Raw genomic sequence first — 19,360 nt, forward strand, 5'->3', positions numbered from 1 at the left:
TTTTTTTTTTTTTATGGAATAAAACATATCTCAGCAGGCTAATATATACAATCACAGAGAGCTTCCTCAAATATGAGCTCAATAAATTACAATTCCTATTATGATTATGCTCATCGAAGTTGTATAAAATAGAGCAAATGTTTCATAGCCAACTTAGAGATGAAGAAATCAAATCTTATAGAGTTTAAGCGACATGTCAAGGCCTTATGTTCATGCAAAGTATTATGTTAGTGGTTACCATCAAACAAAGAAAACAATTTAATCCCTATTTTTGAGGAGTTTTTAATTAAGTTGGGGAAAAAGACAGTTGTGGGAGAACTACCATCAGGCATATGATATTGTGGGTGAAGTCAGGGAAGCTGTCTTGGTGGAAGGGAGCCTTGAGCTTAGTTTGATGGAAGTACAGGATTACGGGTTGCCATAGAAGAGAAGAGCAGTAGGAATAATATGGAGACATCACAGAGGTGGAGTTAACCTTAAGAGCTGAACAATATTCGTTTTCAGGTCTAATGGCAGGGCAAAAGATTGTTACTATCTCAGTATTCATAGCATTATTCTTCACCAAAGTCTGTTGTTTTTATCTATTAATTGAAAGATTTGGTTAAACAGAGTTGAAGGTATTTAAATTTAAAGAATCAAGGCTAGTTCTATCACTGAGTTGGGAGGATCATGCATCTTTCAAAGGGGTTACAGAAGAGCCTCTTCTCATTCCACATTTCTTTGTCTCCATCCCCAACGTGTAGAGGCTTCACCATCCACCTCCCAACTTGAGCTGCTACATAAGAAAATAGTTTTATATTCAGATACTTGGTTAAAAAATCCCTCGACTATAGTTACTATAGTATGATCAAGCTCTGTAATACAAGTAGAGATTAAGTTGTGGTAAAGCTGTGAACCAGATATAATTTATCATTATATTTTTTCCATAATGTTTATTTTCCCTGAAGCCTGAATTTCATCATGGTCAATCCATCTCCTCAATATTTACTGAGTACCTACTATGTGTGTGGCTCTAAGTTGAACTCAGAATCCAAAGATACATGCCTTATATCTTTAAAGTCTAGTTAAGAGATCAGACTTGAAGGGAAGTACATTTTTCAGAATATCTAGAAGCACACCCTAGGACAAATTAATCTTTCTTCTTTATTTTTAGGGCTAGTATTTGCCTTTATGGTGTCATTCCAAAGGTATATTCAAATTCTAAGATGAATAGCAACTGTGATGTCTACTACTTCTATCAATAAAATAACTCTAGTAGTACTTGAATTTTCAGCTTCTAAAAGTGCTCATCTGAGAGCCAGCCCCACAGAAATAAAATGATCTATATTTTCTATTGGTTTGGATATAAATCTACTGTAATAAAATTCTGGCATAAGATATAGAGCCTTTCTTTTATCTTTATTTTTTTATTTATTTCAAGTAAATTTCCTGGATTTCCCTTGACATTTACTTTGTGCCACTTCAATCTTCTTCTGGAACATAGACACAGACTTGACCAAAAATGCAACAATCCTATTTTTTCAAATGATTGCATTTTGATAGAATTCTGAAGTGGTCAGGATTTTTAATAATATGTTGGTTGTTTTTCTCTGCTACCTGATGTCTGATCCTATAAGGTTTCCTTTTTGATGTTTATTACATGTGTGTTTGTTTATATAAAATGGAAGAAAAAGGATAGAAGGTATTAAATCAAGCTAGCTATGGAAATTATTGTAACTACTTAAGAAGCTTACCAGACAACACTTCTGTTTTAATGAATTTTAGGGAGATTTTTACCAGTGACTACATACTTCATTCAAATATTTCTTTTTATGACAGCCTAACATCATATTCCTTTTAAACTATCATTTAAATTATACATTAGAATAATAAACACATATTTAAATGTCCCTCAAACTATGTCATAAATCCTGTATATCAAAAACAGCACTTTTGGGAATTCCCTGGCAGTCCAGTGGTTAGGACTCTTTGCTTTCACTGCCGAGGGCCTGGGTTCAAGCCCTGGGCAGAGAACTGAGATCCCACAAGCCTCGTGGTGCAGCTAAATAAATAAATAAATAAATAGAAAAGAGGAAAGAATCTATAGGAAAGAGAAAATCACGATTGGAAAGTGAATCACCTAAATAGGTCAGTACACAGATTAAAAAAATTAAATTAAATTAAAAAAACCTCACAAAAAACAGCACTTTTGCTCCAAATAATTTACAACTTGAAAAACAAACTCTTATTATATAAGAGCCTGAGAAGTCCTATGTGTATTGTGGTTTCCCAATTTTGGGGGAAAAGCATGCCAGAGTGGTTGAAATTCAATAGATCTTGGTCAAAGATTTACTAAAAAATGAAAATACGATTGTTTTTCCTGTGCTCTCTACAACCTGCCAATTTTACTTCCTCTTCTCGGTCTCTCCACAAGTTCACTTGGATCTTTGTGAGCCATGGCTTGCCTTTATTAGACCCCTGTGAGCAGGGACAATGAATGTGCACATTTTATTGAACTTATAAGTGGCTTTTTCTGCTCCCTGAACTGGGATCAAGACTAGTTTTGAAGTCAGACAATGTAAGTAAGTCCCGTTGGCACAGGCATATGTAAGTTCCTATTGGCATAGAACAGGTAAGAAATACAGGGAGAAAGAAAAGAAGAATGAAAAAGAGGAGCACATGAGGAGGTGAAAGCAGAGAAAAAAAGCTAGAATTGGAGGAAAATGAATTAGGGGTGATTCACCCAACCCAGCAAGGCAAGTAAATACAATATAAGTATTGTCTTTCCACAATCATACAGAAATAGAAGACAAACAAAATGACACAGAAAGGCAGTAGGCCAGCATTCTCTGCAAATGATTAGGCAACTGAGGTAATTATATGGTTACTCTATCTTGAATAAAGAAATAATCAGCCTTCATTTATTCATAGTTCATCTGCATGAGAAAGTTCCAAAACGGTTTCCCCCCCACAAAATTGAATAATAACAACTCAGGTTTACAAGAGAGATGCTGAAACTATGAACATTTAAAAATGACTTCTGAATCATCATGACATTTTAAATAGTTAATTCATTTGTTAATAAAATGAACTATTAGATGCTCTTGGTATTAGGGGGCATTTTAGCATATTCTAATTCTTTAAGAACTGTATTTGTTCTAGTTCGCAACTGATATATACTTAAAAGCCAACTTGGAATCTAAGGCAAATATTAACCCAAATACGTTCCATCAAAGACTAGTCCCAGATACTTTGAAAAAATTAGTATTACTTTTCCAGTCGGTTCTGCCAACGTAACACTTTGGGAATTGCTGCTTGAGATATTCAATTTTTATATGATACAAAACAGCAAGTACATTTTAGTTAAGAGAATATTACACTGATAAAACTATCTCATTCCTTATTCTACATATTCTGGATAAATTCGTGTTTCTACATGTAATTTGGCAGCATAGATATGGACATTTCTTATCACTTAAAATAAAGTTATTTATCACTTAAATAAAGTTCTGAAGGATTCAAAGAGTGTTTATTTACTGCTTCCATTTCATGATCTTTGATTTTTAAATTCAAAGTATTTTGCATTGCATTTTTAAAAATTGCACATACTGTGTTGCACTGAAATAAGATGGTTTCATTATACTGCAACACGAAGAAGCAGTTTAGGACCAGTTTGATTAAAAAAAAAATTTTTTTTTTTTTTTTTTTTTTTTTGACTCAGACAGACTTCATGTTACTTAGAGAGAACTGCAAAGCACATTTATTACTCTATGGCAGGCCTTGATTGGGAATGGAGGATTGTATTGATCTGATATAGAGAAGCATTGATAAATAATTAATTGCTAAAATTACTGGGGACAAAAGAAATAAATAATGCATGGCAATCTGTGTACATAGTCTAACTCATACCAGTGGAATTTTGGAAAGTATTACATAGGGGAAAAAGTCTGGTTGTTAGTAGGAGAGAAAAACCCTAGAAGGTAGGTGGGGAATGACCTGTTTGTGGTTTTAAACAAACGAAAAAGAGACCCTGGAAATAAGACAGTTACTCAGAAAAAATAGGACCAAATTCTCTCTGGCAAAACTGTTGATTGATTGGTCAGTGTGTGGCTCCTGACATCAGAACAGGAAAGAGAGGTTAACGACCTGCTGAGTTTGGTCAAGGGCTTATGAGTAGCTCCAGAGCAGGAAATAAAGATCCCAACTGTGCCACTCCTCACCCAAGCATTTAGCAAAAGAAAGGCCAACCAGGGAAGCCACAAGTTTGAATGGAAAGAATCTCCCTCTGTAGCCTCCTGTCCTAGGTGAAGGGCACTCAAATAAAGAAGCTGGAGACCTGGGGTGAGGAAAGTCCTCATTTTATGTATCAGTCAATGAATTCATGCTGTTAATTAATCTTCACATAACTGTGCCAAGAGCACTTACAAAATCTGATGGGTGATAAAAGACCATTGCTTGATTCAAACCAAGAGGGTAGTTGATAAGTCTTACTTAGGACCTTTCCTAATCCTAAGAACTGACACGGAGTTCACATAGATAGATTCTGGAAAATAAATAGTCTCCCATAACTATTCCTAACATCAGTTTCATTTTGGGAGGTGTGGACTGACAGAGTAATCCAGTATGCATAGTTTGAATTCTAATTTTATTTTACTCTTTTGATATCACCTCTATGAGAAGTCACATACAGGGAGCTCCCAGGACTTACATCTCTTCCAATCAGGTCCTCCTGGTTTTCCACAATTCCCCAAGGGGCGATACCTATGGTACATATCTTCCCTCGAGACTTAGATGCATGATCCTTCAAGGCATCTCCAACATGACGAATAACACCTAAGAGGAAAAAGAGAAGTATTACTCTTGCCTTTTAAAGCAATTACTTTCCATTGATCTAAAGGAAATTGTGGTAACTGTTTTTCCTAAGATTAAATGCACTGAATATAAAGTTTTGACACATTTCTACACGAACTACACGTGTACAGGAGAGAACATAAACTTGCAGCTCTAATGCCAGATACATTTGCTGGACTTGTATATGAACTCTAGTAATACATTTCTTATTCTATCTCATATGAAAAAAAAGATGTATACAATATCTATAAAAAGAATAAATACAGGGACTTCCCTGGTGGTCCAGTGGTTAGGACTCTGCACTTCCACTGCAAGGGCCATGGGTTCGATCCCTGGTCAGGGAACTAAGATCCTGCAAGCCGCATGGCCAAAATAATAATAAAACTTCATTTATAAAAAAAGAATAAATATGATACTTCAAACTTAGAGAATCTTTTCTTGTATTATAAGTATAATGATGTGTTACTATGACTAAGTACTAATACCATGACAATATCCTATAAAAAGCATCATAAATAATATTATATTAAATCTATACCACAGTTTGTGTATGAGTTAGGGTCAGCAAATAGAGTAATTACTTAGCTCAGATTTTGTTAATCTTGATTTCAACTTCTTATTTATGGACACATAATGTGGAGACCCTGCTTGTAAAGAAAATGTTGACATATTCTGTGGAAAATATATGTTAAAAATACATAAATACACCTTTTTAGACATCATTCTAATTATTTTCCTCTTCTGTCATGATGGCCTTCCCATCACCACGCCTTTCCTCACCATAGTTAAGAGTGAGAAAATTCAGTTTACAAGATGGTAGGGAACTACCTTTTATCTTTTAATAAACCATTTAAATAAGATATAATTTCTAATCTTTTAACTTCTCTCTCAAGTGATCATTTTTATAGAAGATATAAAATACATTCTCTAAGAAAAGATGCTTCCATTTATACTTTAAGGAAAATTCCACCCATTCTTCAAGGAAAATCTCACACCTAGTTCCATCTCCTATATGAAAGCTGAGTTGGATTTGATTTCTTCTCCATTTGAACAGGGTTGCAGTTTGTATATTTTGAATAGTTCAGTATGTCACTGAACATATTCTTCTTTGGTTCATAATCACATGTGAGGATGTCTCTGCTCAGAGTAAACTCATTTAGGGGAAGGTTGGAGATCAGCGTCTTACTCTCTTCAGGTGCCAGCACAGAGCGAGGGCTCAGGAACTGGGCACCACTGAACTAACTAAGCACACAAAACACACCAGGCAATTTAATCACAGGAGACAACAGACATGTGTGAACAACTCAATTCTGAAATATTCATAAGATCAAACAGAAAGAGCCTCCTTTAAAAAAAATCAAATAACAGAGTAGTGTAAATAGCCACTAATCCATGCTGAGCTGTGCTGGGAGCATTGGGAAGCATATCAATTTCACTTACTATCTCATCTATGGATCTTCTATGAGAAAGTACTGATAAAGAAAACCAAATACAAGAGTAAAGGTGTGAATATTAGTGTTAAGTTTTTTCCTATTTATATGCAAAACTCATTTGGGGTCCAGTCCTGGACAAGAAGGTTAACTTCATGGTAGCCCCTCCCTCCATCTGCCACAATTCCGCCTTCACCTTTTACCCAAGCTGAGTGTTCAATCGAACACACTTTGAGTGTTGGATTGAACACTATGCCTGGAGAGAGGCAGAGGTGAACTCTTTGGTTTACAACATTTACGCTGTTAATTCTTCTTTTGATATTGGATGCATTTCACAAAAGAAGAAAAACAATAAACAATGTTCCAAGTTCCCCCAAACAGAAGATTGGTAAGCATTTCTTTTAGAAACCTTTGAGTTGATCTCCACAGGAGATGCAGGTTATGCCAGGAAAGCAAAAGACTGAATAATTATAGGCGAATGATGCCTGTTAAACTGTGAGTGAAAGTTGGAGCTTAAAGCCTGAACAGCCACGAAAGAAAACTGCTCTGTAGATATTCGATCATCACAAAGTAAACAGTAAAGAGCCGGCTGAGCAGGTCATTCTAAGATCATGTCACTATACAGACTGAGTCAGGGTTTCACATGACAACGATGGGCACGGCCAATATGCAGATTTCGCTGTGTAAATGAACCTATATTGTTGTGAGCTGAATGTTCACAACTTCTAGGTATGGAGGAGAATTCTGAGTGCAGGTCTCACTCAGACATCATCTAAACTACAAACAAATGAATAAACAACATTGAGATACATTTTATTTAAAACTAGTTGGTCCAGGGTTATGTTCAGCATGTCCCACTAACTTCAAATGTGTCCACATGCGCAGACTTTGAGTCTTGAAACAAGTCTGAATTAATTTACTGCAGCATTACCTGTCTCTTCCAATTGGCTCTTCTGACTCAGGCTGGGGAAATACATCAAAACATTTACGGCATCCATTCCATTATCTGCTGCACATTCCTAATGTTCTGCAGATAAGCACTTAACTCTAAGTGGGTTTGTAAGAATTGATTTGACAGCCTGCCTGGATCACAATATAGAAACTCATTTGGCAGGTAGAAAAAACTGCTCGGAGTTCAGAGTGGGGTGTGTCTTCTGTTGGTGCAGAGTTGATTCAATGAAATACTTTAAATAATAAACACGTGTTACTCCAGACTTTGCTGTCACCCCAGATGGAAAGGGCATTCTGCAAACTCTAAAGCTATTTGCATCAAACTTAAAATCACTTAAAGAACAGAGTCTCCAATTTAGAGCAAAAGTTATTCCTTAAAAAATTACTGGATGCCTATTTGGCAAAATGAGGTATTGAAAATATTCTGTGAAATTCCACTAGTCGTGTTTATAAATTCTGTAGTCGAGTATTAAATATCCCAATTTGTTTCTTAAGTGTAAATAATTCTTCTTGGTTGAGAAATGACAGTACAGTTATCATTTAGGTAGAGGAAGGAGAGAGACTCAGTGAAAGGAGCAATAACCAGCAGGTGTGGACACACAGGTGTAGGGGCTGAGGTGGGGGAATGTAAATATATTTAACCTCAGGAGAAAATGACCTTAGTCACAACACTCTCGTGGCCTTATGTTGTCCTTCTCTGTCCCACTTCCAATTACCTGTGTTAACACCTCCAGTGAATATCCATGCTCCAGTTGTCATGGCTGCTTTGATGAGACCTTTCCCAAAGACTTGCTTGAGTTTTGGCTGGAGTTCAAAGTTCTGTAGGCCCCCATGAACTGAGATGAGAAGCTTGGGAAGCTCCAACTGCCATTCCTTGGTCATCAGGTGTAGGAGGAGATCAGGTTTTGTATCGAAAGATACTCGTACGTACTAGAAGAAGGACGACCATTGATTAGGGAGACAGGGCAGGGCTGACTGTGGCTGCTTATCTTTACTGATTGCAATGATATGTATAGTTACTTGAAGAAAACGTCTTATAAAAACTAGATTTTTTAAAAGGGGCAAATCAATTGCTTTACCAAAAGAGCCTTCTAGACAAAGGGATTCACCATTTTAAAAGGTTGTCTTGAAATTCTGAATGACTACAAATTTTTAAATTATTTAACTTTCTAAAATGCAGTGTAAACACAACTTTCCCTGGGATGGGTTCTTTGCTCAAAGGAAATCGTATTTATATTTTACCAACCTTAAAATTTGTGCAACAGTTCAAATGTTGCCAACATTTTCAATATAAGTAATCCCTCTATACCAACTGGACCTAGATATGACTGTTTCTGTGACCCTACTATTTTGAGAGGTTTTGAAAAATTCTACAGTTCTACATAATGTAACAAGAATTTTAAAATATGGTAACAGCTGATTATATTTATTTAAATCTAAAAATAACTGCATACCAAATGTTTTCTTTATCTTTCAAAGAAAAGTGACAGAAGTCATTCCAATTATTTTTGTAGAAGAGTTGAAAAAAATTGAAGTGCATAGCAGATACCAAGGTATTACCAGATGCAACTGGAAATAAAGTTATGATAAGTATATATAAATAAAATGCTATAAATACACATAATGATAAACATCTATATAACTATATATATATACACACATACTCATTTAGGTCTTTAATTATATAAATACTCCATTTCTAGCTGGAAACAACTGGAATATTGGGCAAATGCACCTGAAAGCCTTTTGAAATGTATTGCTGAGCTGGCATGAAAAGAGAGAATATTCAGATACCTAAACAAAGTAGAAGCTGGAATCTCAGGAGCTAAGGAAATACCAAAGCAAGCTTTGGCCTTGAGGCTTTCTCCTGAATCCTGGAAGACCATGAGCATCTGCTTTGGTAACTTAATGCAGTATGGGGGTGCCTAGGTGCCTAAGGAGAGACCCCACATAAAGCTGGGATACTTCAAAGGGCTCCACTCTCAAGTGTAAGGAAGAAAAATAAATAAGGCTGATGGTCAGAAGAATAGAGCAAGGAAACTTGCCTGCCTCAACCTTGACTCTCAGCAGATGGGAAAAAAAAATTCTCCTCTGGTTATTTATAAACAAAAGTGGGTCCTCATACAGGTTCTGGTCCACATTCACACTCTCAGTGTGGTCTGAGAAACATCAGAGTATTTAATATAAGATGGTGCTGGTGGGGTAATGGCTCCAGATAACTCTCAGAAGTAAATGCAAATTCTCTGTGGAGGAATACATCATCAATCCAGGTCTCAAATAATTCCCATGGGAAAATAAGCATTTCATTGTAAAAAAATAAAATCACAAATTGCAAAAGGAAGTAAAGCAACATGAATGAGAACCAAAAGACAACGGATAGCAGAATAAGATCCTCAAAGATACTGAAATGTTCAGAGAGAGAATATGAAATAGCTACATTTACTATGTTAAAAAACATAAATGAGAAAACTGAACATATGAATAAAGAACAAGTGATGATAAAAAATGATCACATACATTTGAAAAAGAGTAAAAAAGAGAACTTCTAGAAATTAAAATATAACAATTTAAATGAAAAATACAGGGGATAAATGAAACTACAGATCAGACATGTTAACTATAGATCCAGAGAAATAAGCCAGATGCAGCCTAGAAAAATAGAGGAATTGAAAACATAGAAGAAAATTTGAGAATTTTAGAAGACGTAATCAGAATTCTAGATAGAAATAAAAGAGATAATGTGGAAGAGGCAATACTTGAAGAGATATTGGTTGGGAATTTCTCAGAATTACTAATTCTCAGATTCAAGAAGCTCAATGAATCCCAAGCAAGATAAATAAAAAGAAACCCCACGCACAGATACCTCATAGAGAACACCAAAGGGTAGGGGGAAAAGCCTTCAAAAGGAGCTAGAAAAAAAGACAGATTACCTACAAAGAAACAGTCATTAGACTGATGGCTTACTTTCAACAGCAACAACGGATGCCAGAACAGTGTCTTCAATTTGCAAAGAGAAATTATCTGTCAGTGTAGAATTCAGCAAAAATATCTTTCCAAAATGAGAGCACATTATAGACATTTTTAGACTACCAAAACTGAGAATTTACTTCTAGCAGACTTCACTGAAGGAAATTTTAAGATATATGTAGCAGGCAGAAGTTACATGATCCCAGATGGATGATCTGAGATACAAGAAAGAATGGTAAACAAAGATATTAGCACATACAGGGTAAATCTTAAAAAGCACTGGTTGTAAAATATAAAATGATAATAGTGTCTAATATATGGTGGAAAGGGATAGAACTAAAGCACTGGATAATATAGCATATAAATTAGGGAGTAGTAATTAGAGTCAAAGCATTCTAAAGTCTATATATTATGTGAGAGAGAAAAGTTTTAATTTTGGAATTTGTGAAGTATTAATGTTGAAGTTACATAACCACAAAAAGAACAGACTTGCATGTAATCATACAAACATATGCTTTTGGATGTATAAATAAAAAAGGTTATGCAGGAGATGACAATTTATTGTAATATTTTTTGGATCGGGGAGACCCCACTGTTGCAAAAACCTTAAAAATTATATGTCAATTCTTTTGTTAAAGTATATTTTAAATATATTTAGCAGAAATGTGAGGCACAAACATACAAAATATCAAAGTAGCTTGATAAATTAAGCTGCATAATCAAGAAATACAAGAGCTAACGTTTCTCATATATATATACTAGAAATCCAAAGAAGTGTTAGAATCTAACAAGCTGGTTCTATATTGATTTAATCTACTCAGCAAAAATCAATTCCAGAATGGAAAGAGTAAAGGTTGGCAATTTTAGCTAAGTACATTATATCAAAAGAATTATATCACTTATTTTACATTTGGTAGTGTATAAAGTAAGTGATATAATAACTAGTGGGAAGCAGTTGCATAGCACAGGGAGATCAGCTCGGTGCTTTGTGACCACCTAGAGGGGTGGGATAGGGAGGGTGGGAGGGAGGTGCAAGAGGGAGGGGATATGGGGATATCTGTATACATACAGCTGATTCACTCTGTTATACAGCAGAAACTAAGACACCATTTTAAAGCAATTATACTCCAATAAAGATGTTAAAAAAAAGAATTATATTACTTATATCAATAGAATTTAACTAAAGTTTACAATGTGGGAAACCGCATATTTTGTACACAAACTCTCATGTAGAGGGCAAGAACTTTCAGATATCAGCAGAAATCTTCAACAACAACATGTGCTTTTTTTGGAATTTGTGAAGTATTAATGTTGAAGTTGCATAACCACAAAAAGAATAGACTTGCATGTAATCATACAAACATATGCTTTCGGATGTATAAATAAAAAAGGTTATGCAGGAGATGACAATTTATTGTCCAGCCTTGGGGCTAGAGAAAGGGTACTGCAGTGGTAGAAGCAAACACAAGGTTTCTTAAATAAAAGCTTTTAAAATTATCTATTGTTATATTTATTATCTCATTGAGTGACTGTTTATAAGAAAGCTATCTATATAATGAACGCTATAAAATAAAAGAATAAAGTGTTTTCTGTGCCCCTACACTGAACTTATGCTACTTAAGTAGTTAAAATTTGGTAGCTTTACTAGATTAAATTTATACCATTTTGAATAATTCTAGAAAGGGATATTTAGTAAAATAAACTAGAACTGAGACTCACAAGGCTTCCAAACTATACAAACCAAGAATGTTCATTGTGGAAGATGCTAAGAAACTGCTTCTCAAATTATTCAGTAACTTTATTTCAGTATCACTTTCTTATTCCTTCAAAAAACCCCAACTAAATAAGAATCCATATTCTTCTAAGGTGAGATATAAATTACACTTCTAAATATAGAAAAACATCTAAAGTATAAAAATCCTTCTAAAATTAAAAAATCCTTCTAAAATCCCCTTGCAAGCCTAGATAGCGGTTCCTAAAATTTCTGAAGAACTGTAAAGCTGTAGTCCCAATGATTAGAGAAGGCTTACATGAGAACAGTAAAATGTTTTGAAAAACAAGAAAAGTAGTGTGATTATGGCTTTTGGAACTTCAAGATGCCTCACTGAGCAATCCTACCTGCACGTTTCATTTAGCCAGGTAAATAATGTGAGATTCTGAGCCACAGGTAGTGTCTGGGAACAGACACACATACATTACTAATTAACTCAATGTGAAGAGATATGGCAATCATACTAAATCACTACAGAGATTGTGTAATAATTTTAGTATGTGTAACCTAGCTAAATAACATATTATGGGGACTTCCCTGTGATCTAGTGGGTAAGACTCCACGCTCCCAATGCAGGGGGCCTGGGTTTGATCCCTGGTCGGGGAACTAGATCCCACATGCATGCTGCAACTGAGAGTTCACATGCCACAACTAAGAAGCCCGCATGCCACAACTAAAGATCCCACATGCTAGCAATGAAGATATTGCACACATCGCAACTAAGACCTGGCACAGCCAAAATAAAATTAAATAAAGAAAGAAAGAATATTAAAAAATAACATATTATGGAGTTCAATTATTTATGGTAATTAGTAATAATAATCCTAATGCATTTTTAGGAATAAGTCTCACTTGGTAAATAATTCCCTTTGGGGCTTTTAAAGTTACAACTTACCAGTAAGGAACCCAATTTACTGATCATGTAAGCAGTTCACTGGAAAGTGACCAACGAATCTAGTGAATATGTTAAAATTCCTTTTGAACTAGCTTCATCTTTTTCCTAGCTAGGAAATGAAGAAAAGCTTGCTGGTGATCACGAAACACTTGTTACTCAGTTAATAAGTGCTCCAGTGGGGGAATGAATGAATGACCTTAGATCACCTTGTCCCTGGTTCTCTGTCTTACAGACGAACAAACAGAGGTATTCAGTGTCTGGCCTGTGTAAGGTCATGTTGCTCATAGGCTCTCTATACATATTTCTCTCTACTCTCAATTTCTTAACTACTGAGAAAAAACCCCAAACCTACAATCAAATCCCTTGTGTTCCAGGTACATACATACTGTGTGCTTTACATGCATCATTTCATGGACTCCTCCCAATTACGAGGTTGGTGGCATCCACATTTACGGGGGACAGGAAAGAACAGTAAGTTCAACAGCTGTTAAGTGGTGATGACAGGATTCACACCCCAGGTCTGTCTGACTCCAGGTCCTTGCTCTTGACCTCAAAAACATAAATGCCTCCTCTCTCCTTACTTCTCCTTTTCCTTCACTTACAACCAAGCAGTCTGCGAGTCCTAACGATCCATTTCTCAAATGGTGCTCTCATCCAGGCCTTTCCTTCTATTGCTTCAGTTGTTATTTTAAGAATAAATAAGAATGTTATTTATTAGAATGTCATTTGGGGTTGTGGCAACAGTCCTACTGGTTCCTCTAACCCTGTGTTCTCAATGAGACACCAACAAGCAGATTTCTTTCCCCAATTCCTTTTTGATCATATTATTTCTCAATTCAAATAGTTACATCATACATAAACTCCCATTCTGCCTGTCATGGTCCCCACAATTTGGCCTTACCCTACTCATTTAAGAGGCGTTCCCCCGCTTCTCTCTGTATTTGGCTAATGTTATTCCCCAAGTCCTAGAAAACCCAGTCCCTCCCCTTTCATCTACATAAATCATTCTTGTCTTTCAAAGGCTCTTACTGACTGCTCCTTGGAATGCAAGCTCATGTTGACTCAATATAACTCTCAGTCAAACCCAGTCTAATATATATTTTTTTCCTGTTGTTTCTTGTTTGTGTCAGTTTTATCTCCCTATTTGCAAGATCTTTGAGTGGAGGGATCATGTTTGGTCTGACCTACGATTTTGGATAAGCCTTTCAGTACTGGCTATGATGTAGTTACAATCTTAGAAATAAAAGGGAGTTTAGAAATATCTTAGCAATCATGGGAACTAGAAATACTCTATTTCAGTTCTTCTGCTTTACAGATGACACTGAGACCCAGGGAAGGTGAGTGACTGGGAGTCAGAATTAGTTATCTAGTAATTAACCACTCACCTAACCCATTATTAATGCTACTGTTACACTGAAAACTCTAGGTTGAGCTGTGCTTCTCAAACTTTAACATGCAAAACTCACCCAGGGGACCTCAAAAATGCAGGTTCTGATTCAGTAGGTATGAGGTGGGACTTGAGGTTTTGCATTTCTAACTAGCTCCCCAGGGACCACAGGAGTAGCAAGGATTACAACTCTTCCCCAGACCAAAGATTCTAAGTGGTGTGTCTAGCGTTTATCACTGGGTCCAAGGGAAGAAAGAACACTCAATATTTTACACAAAAATCAAAGAGAAGAATGGAGGAAATAATGGAAAATTACTCAGGCCATGAGAAGTAGGAAAGTGCAGCCACTGATAAGCTACTCAATTTCAACTACCTAATTTTTTTTCACCAGGACTAATTCTTATACAAAGGAACACATGATTCATGACAGCCCACCCCTGATACCCAGAAACTGATAAATAACATAAATACTGGTGTCCTTGTTCCTTTAATGTCGGCCATTATTTTAGATTTATTTTTTCCTTATCTTGGAGAATAAAAGATTTTTTAAAAAAGGAAGCATTTAAATGAATCAATTTGTTACTTTTTGTATGTTATTGTTTAGCAGCTCAAGGAAACAGTTTAGGGATAAGAGGATAATTAAAACTAAGGGATAAAATGACACTTTATGATTACCTGGAGATCTCAATTTTTAAATTATATTCTTATACCCATAAGAATCAGGTTATTCAGTAATTCTCCCAGTGCTTGTAATATAACGGTTAACTCAGGTGCTGAATCAGCAGCTTCAAGGTCATAAACGGTTGTACCCAGAGCAATTAATCAATTCCTGCTCAAAGGTCAATGTGATTTGAAATTAGGAGCTATTCTGGTTGTCAAGATAAGCAATTTTGACTGTCCACTTGTGAGCTCATTAATTGCCAAGGGATCACCTTACAAATAACAAGAAATCTTCCTAATGTGTATATTAAATTTTGTTACCTGGGCAGTACTCTGATGTGGTGATGTGTGCTCCTATTTACAGGTTTCCCAATCACGTGTGGCATCACACTCTAGCAACAGTTACAGTACTGGCACTGTAAGTCATTTGATCAGTTTGAGACCCTCTCTTGTAAAATAAGGGTGATCCTGACCACCACACAGAACACTAAAGATTAAATTCTGGGAAATGCCTGGAACGGCAGAAAAATCAGTATATGTAAATTGGATAAGAGTTACAAGCACTCACATTATAAATGACTTCTGCATACAACAGGATCCAGATAACTTGCCGTTAGCTCTTTAATGTCCCCTTCAAAGTAGTCCTTTGTTTCTCAACTCTGAGCTATCTGAGGAGTGACTGGTGCAAGTTATAAAAAGTACCTGTCCAGAGGGAAAATGTTACCTCTGTCTGGCTACCTATCCTATCCTTCTCCCTCATGCCCTTAGCTCCTTAATTTTAATTTCTAGAAATAAATTGAGCTCAAATGAGTTACCCATGCCTGCACTGCCACCATTAGTGCCCCTGGCTGGCAGCAGAAAGCCTGTGTGATGAGATAATGAGATTCAGAAGAGCATCTAAAGAATGTACTGTACAAAACAGAAGTTAGCTCTACTTGAAATAGTACTATTTGATCTATTCTTAGGTGCTTTGGAGGCCAATGCATACAAGCATGATTTTCACAAAAACACGTACTTTGAATTCCAAACCACAAACTTACAAATGAAATTTTGCAAGTGAGACTATAAGAGCAAACTAGAGCTTTTCTTTTGTTCGAATGGCAGAGGGCTTTGGTAGCTAAAACTCTTGAGTTTTTGCTTTTTCCAGTTGCTAAATTTATTTTTGTTTAGCAGGTGATTTCACTGCAGTTTTTTCTAAAGCCACTCTAACCTGCATCATCATTAGAAATGTTACTATTCACTTGTCAAAGTAGAACTCAACTTTACTATGGCCTCACTGCATTAAACTGGTAGAGAGGTGTCACAAACCAGACAGTATCCTTCCCTTTACAACACCCAGGGCAGGTGAAGGCTGGAAAGTGGAGAAGCAGCCATCACTACTTAGAATAGGCTGGGGTTGTTTAATTTAAAATAATAATAATCTTCCTTTGGTATTCTGATCTTGACTTGCTGTGGAGCAATTTGTCTCTGATAATTACTCTGTCACATTTTCAGCCCTGAATTTTTACTCACATCATTTTGCCCAGCTTTTTAAATGAAAAGGGAAGATATTTACAGAACAATAAATCTGGTTGCACTCTAGGAAATGGTAAATGACAAATCTTTCTAACTCTCACTGTGAAGCCATCTTTAATTTGGGGAAATAACCAATTGGTATATTTCAGTAGTACTTTTTCTCAGTAACGGAACTACTATAGATAAATTTATTTTAACAGTATTTTCAATGCCTTTCTTCCAAGCCTGTAGTGGGAATTTGTCCCATTTTCCTTTCTGTTGAGATCTGTGACAAGCATCATTTCATTTTCTAATTCTCTGTAGCCCCATTTTAAATGAGTATTTTAAATTAAAGTTGTGGCCAAGGAGAATATGTTGCATCAGACTGCTGAGACCATTTTGCTGATTATCAGCTTTCCAAGACCATGGAGCCGTTGGTTTTGCACCAAATGTTTAATGCTTATGGTGGTTTAATGTATGCAAAATTTCCCTAGAAAGAAAATATGTGGAATGCAAATGTAAGGTGTCACTGTTATTGGATTCCTAGTTTGATGACCCACAAAACTTTGGGAGTGAAAATGCCATTGTAATTTATTCTATATTGTTTTTGTGGTTCTTCAATGTTAGATAACAGGTGCTTCCAGGTGATGGATGCTGATAAGCCAAAGCTAAAGGTTTAGAAATAATATAAAACTTCACTGAGCATATGACCTAGTTGCAGGGGTACTCTGTGAATTTTCTGCCAGAATTGCTTTTGTATAAAATTTTCTAGGACAAGGTGAGTTTCTTGAGGAATGTCGGTTCTTCCTTCCCTATAGGTCTGTGACTGAGATCAGAAGTTTAAGTGATATTGATACATTCTAGTTTTACTCCCAGCTTCAGAAAGGCTTTCCAAAGGTACTGCCAGTCTAATGGTCTAGAGATTTCAAGGTGGCAACTGGAAAGCAACAGAGCAATTACAAAACCCCTCAAAAACCATATCATGCTATATAAAGCTTCTTAGTTAGCTATAGTCCAGTGATTAGCTATTTTGTTTTGTGAACTGGGATTTATTTAATGTATTTTGTGCATGTCAGTCAGTGATTCCCAGATCAAATCTGCATAATGCAAAGAAAGATAATTTTTAAAAAATCAGATTTAATCCTAAAGCATTTTAAGAGTATAAGGTTGTAGATGTCATGCAGCTGACAGTCTCCCCACCCGCCTGAGTATCTCCTCAGTTTTACCTACTCCCTCTCACACACTCTCTGGTAATGCTCAGAGAAGAAGGCTTACATCCCGGCTGACTCAACAGTTACAGCTCTAATTGTGAAAATGAAGCACAGGGATAATTCTCTAAATTATACAAAAACTGTAATAAGGGGCTCAACCTGATCTAATAAGCTGAGTAAACAGCAAGGGAAAACCCAAAGAGAATTATGTGGGTGACTTGAGAAGTTTAAATACAAGTCCTTAATTAGGTTATACTTACCTGGTCTCTAAGTCAGCTCAGCATTAACTGGAAGAGATGATTAGTAAGCAAATAAGAGTCTGTCTAATTAAGTCCAGCACTGCTTACTTTTCTAAATAATTTAATAGACTCAGGCCCAGATAAAGAAGAGTCTTTGAGAAAAGACCCAACAATGTCTGTGGTTGGGCCATTTTGGTATTGCTCTCTCAGTCAGTTTTAAAAGTTACCTGGAACCCAGTCTAGTAAGAAAAATGCCTAAACCAGAGCTTTAGTGTCTTAGTACCTTCTTCCTTGGTCCTCATGTTCTGGTTTTTATGAGGCATCTGCATGAACTGCCAGGTTGTTTAACAGCCCAGGAATGGATTTGGGGGGCATGAATTTTTTGGTAAGATGTGGCTTGGTATAGAGAAGAGAGAGGAAAGAGAATCCTTCACTTACTGTCAGCTCTGAATGTCTCTGTTCTGTCACTTCTTTCTCCGTAAAGTGTGACAGACGCTGGTTTCACTGCTATCTCACTGGGGTTTGTCAAGTCTGAGAACTGAGGACAGAATACCACAGAGTCCTGGGAAGGGCTCAGAAAATGGCTCCATTAACCTAGGATATAATTTTACAGAGAGCTCTTCCTGTTCACAGCTTTTGAGTGTAATTAACCTCATCAAATACTACTGATTTTATAATTCTATTAGAAAGTTTTCAAAACCCTTATAAAGAGTTAGAAACATAATAGTAATTAGCTTCCTTTCAAAACATCTATTATAAGCTGCACCAGGCATACATGACAGACAAGAAACAGAACTGATGGAGAGTGCTAAGGATCCTGAGTTTGAGAACTATCATTGTCAAATAATTGGGTGACTCTCAGAAAATAATTTAACCTCTCTGGGCTCGAGTTGCCTCATCTATAAAATAGAGAGATTGGGATTATTCAGTATTTTTTAAGCCTGGCTGAACAGTAGATTAACCGGGCTAACTTTTAAAACACTTTGGGGACTTCCCTGGTGGTGCAGTGCTTAAGCATCTGCCTGCCAATGCAGGGGACACAGGTTCCAGCCCTGGTCTGGGAAGATCCCACGTGCCGCGGAGCAACTAAGCCTGTGCGCCACAACTACTGAGCCTGTGCTCTAGAGTCTGTGAGCTACAACTACTGAGGCCGCAGGCCACAACTACTGAAGCCTGTGCACCTAGAGCCTGTGCTCTGCAACAAGAGAAGCCACCGCAATGAGAAGCCCGCACACCGCAAAGAACAGTAGCCCCTGCTCACCGCAACTAGAGAAAACCTGCGCACAACAACAAAGACCCAATGCAGCCAAAAATAAATAAATAAAATAAATAAATAAAACACTTTGGATGTCCAGGTTCTGTATCAGACCAATGAAGGAGACTCTCTGGGAATGACTCCTGGGCATGGGCATTGGCAGTAGCCCTACAGGTTACTGTGAGCCTCCAAGTAGAGAACCACTGCATTGATCCCTCAAGGGTCTTTGGTGATCAAAGTCCTGTCAAGGGTCTTTGGTGATCAAAGTCC

At 36.5% G+C, this 19,360-nt stretch overlaps 1 protein-coding gene across 33 annotated transcripts in view; it reads right to left on the reverse strand.

The window, feature by feature from the left end:
* The window catches only part of TRPM3 (transient receptor potential cation channel subfamily M member 3), a 798,781-nt gene that overhangs the window by 238,511 nt on the left and 540,910 nt on the right, over window positions 1-19,360 (reverse strand). For all 33 annotated transcript variants that reach the window (XM_029202614.1, XM_029202612.1, XM_029202616.1 and 30 more), the window contains exons 4-5: window positions 7,928-8,141; window positions 4,688-4,812 (exon numbers count right to left, since the gene is read on the reverse strand). In XM_029202614.1, coding sequence (XP_029058447.1) covers window positions 4,688-4,812; window positions 7,928-8,141 — 339 coding nt within the window. The remainder of the gene's footprint in view (window positions 1-4,687; window positions 4,813-7,927; window positions 8,142-19,360) is intronic.

The sequence above is a fragment of the Monodon monoceros genome, unplaced genomic scaffold (genome assembly GCF_005190385.1).
Source record: "Monodon monoceros isolate NGI ecotype Baffin Bay Population unplaced genomic scaffold, NGI_Narwhal_1 Super_Scaffold_5, whole genome shotgun sequence".
NCBI classification, from domain to species: Eukaryota; Metazoa; Chordata; class Mammalia; order Artiodactyla; family Monodontidae; genus Monodon; species Monodon monoceros.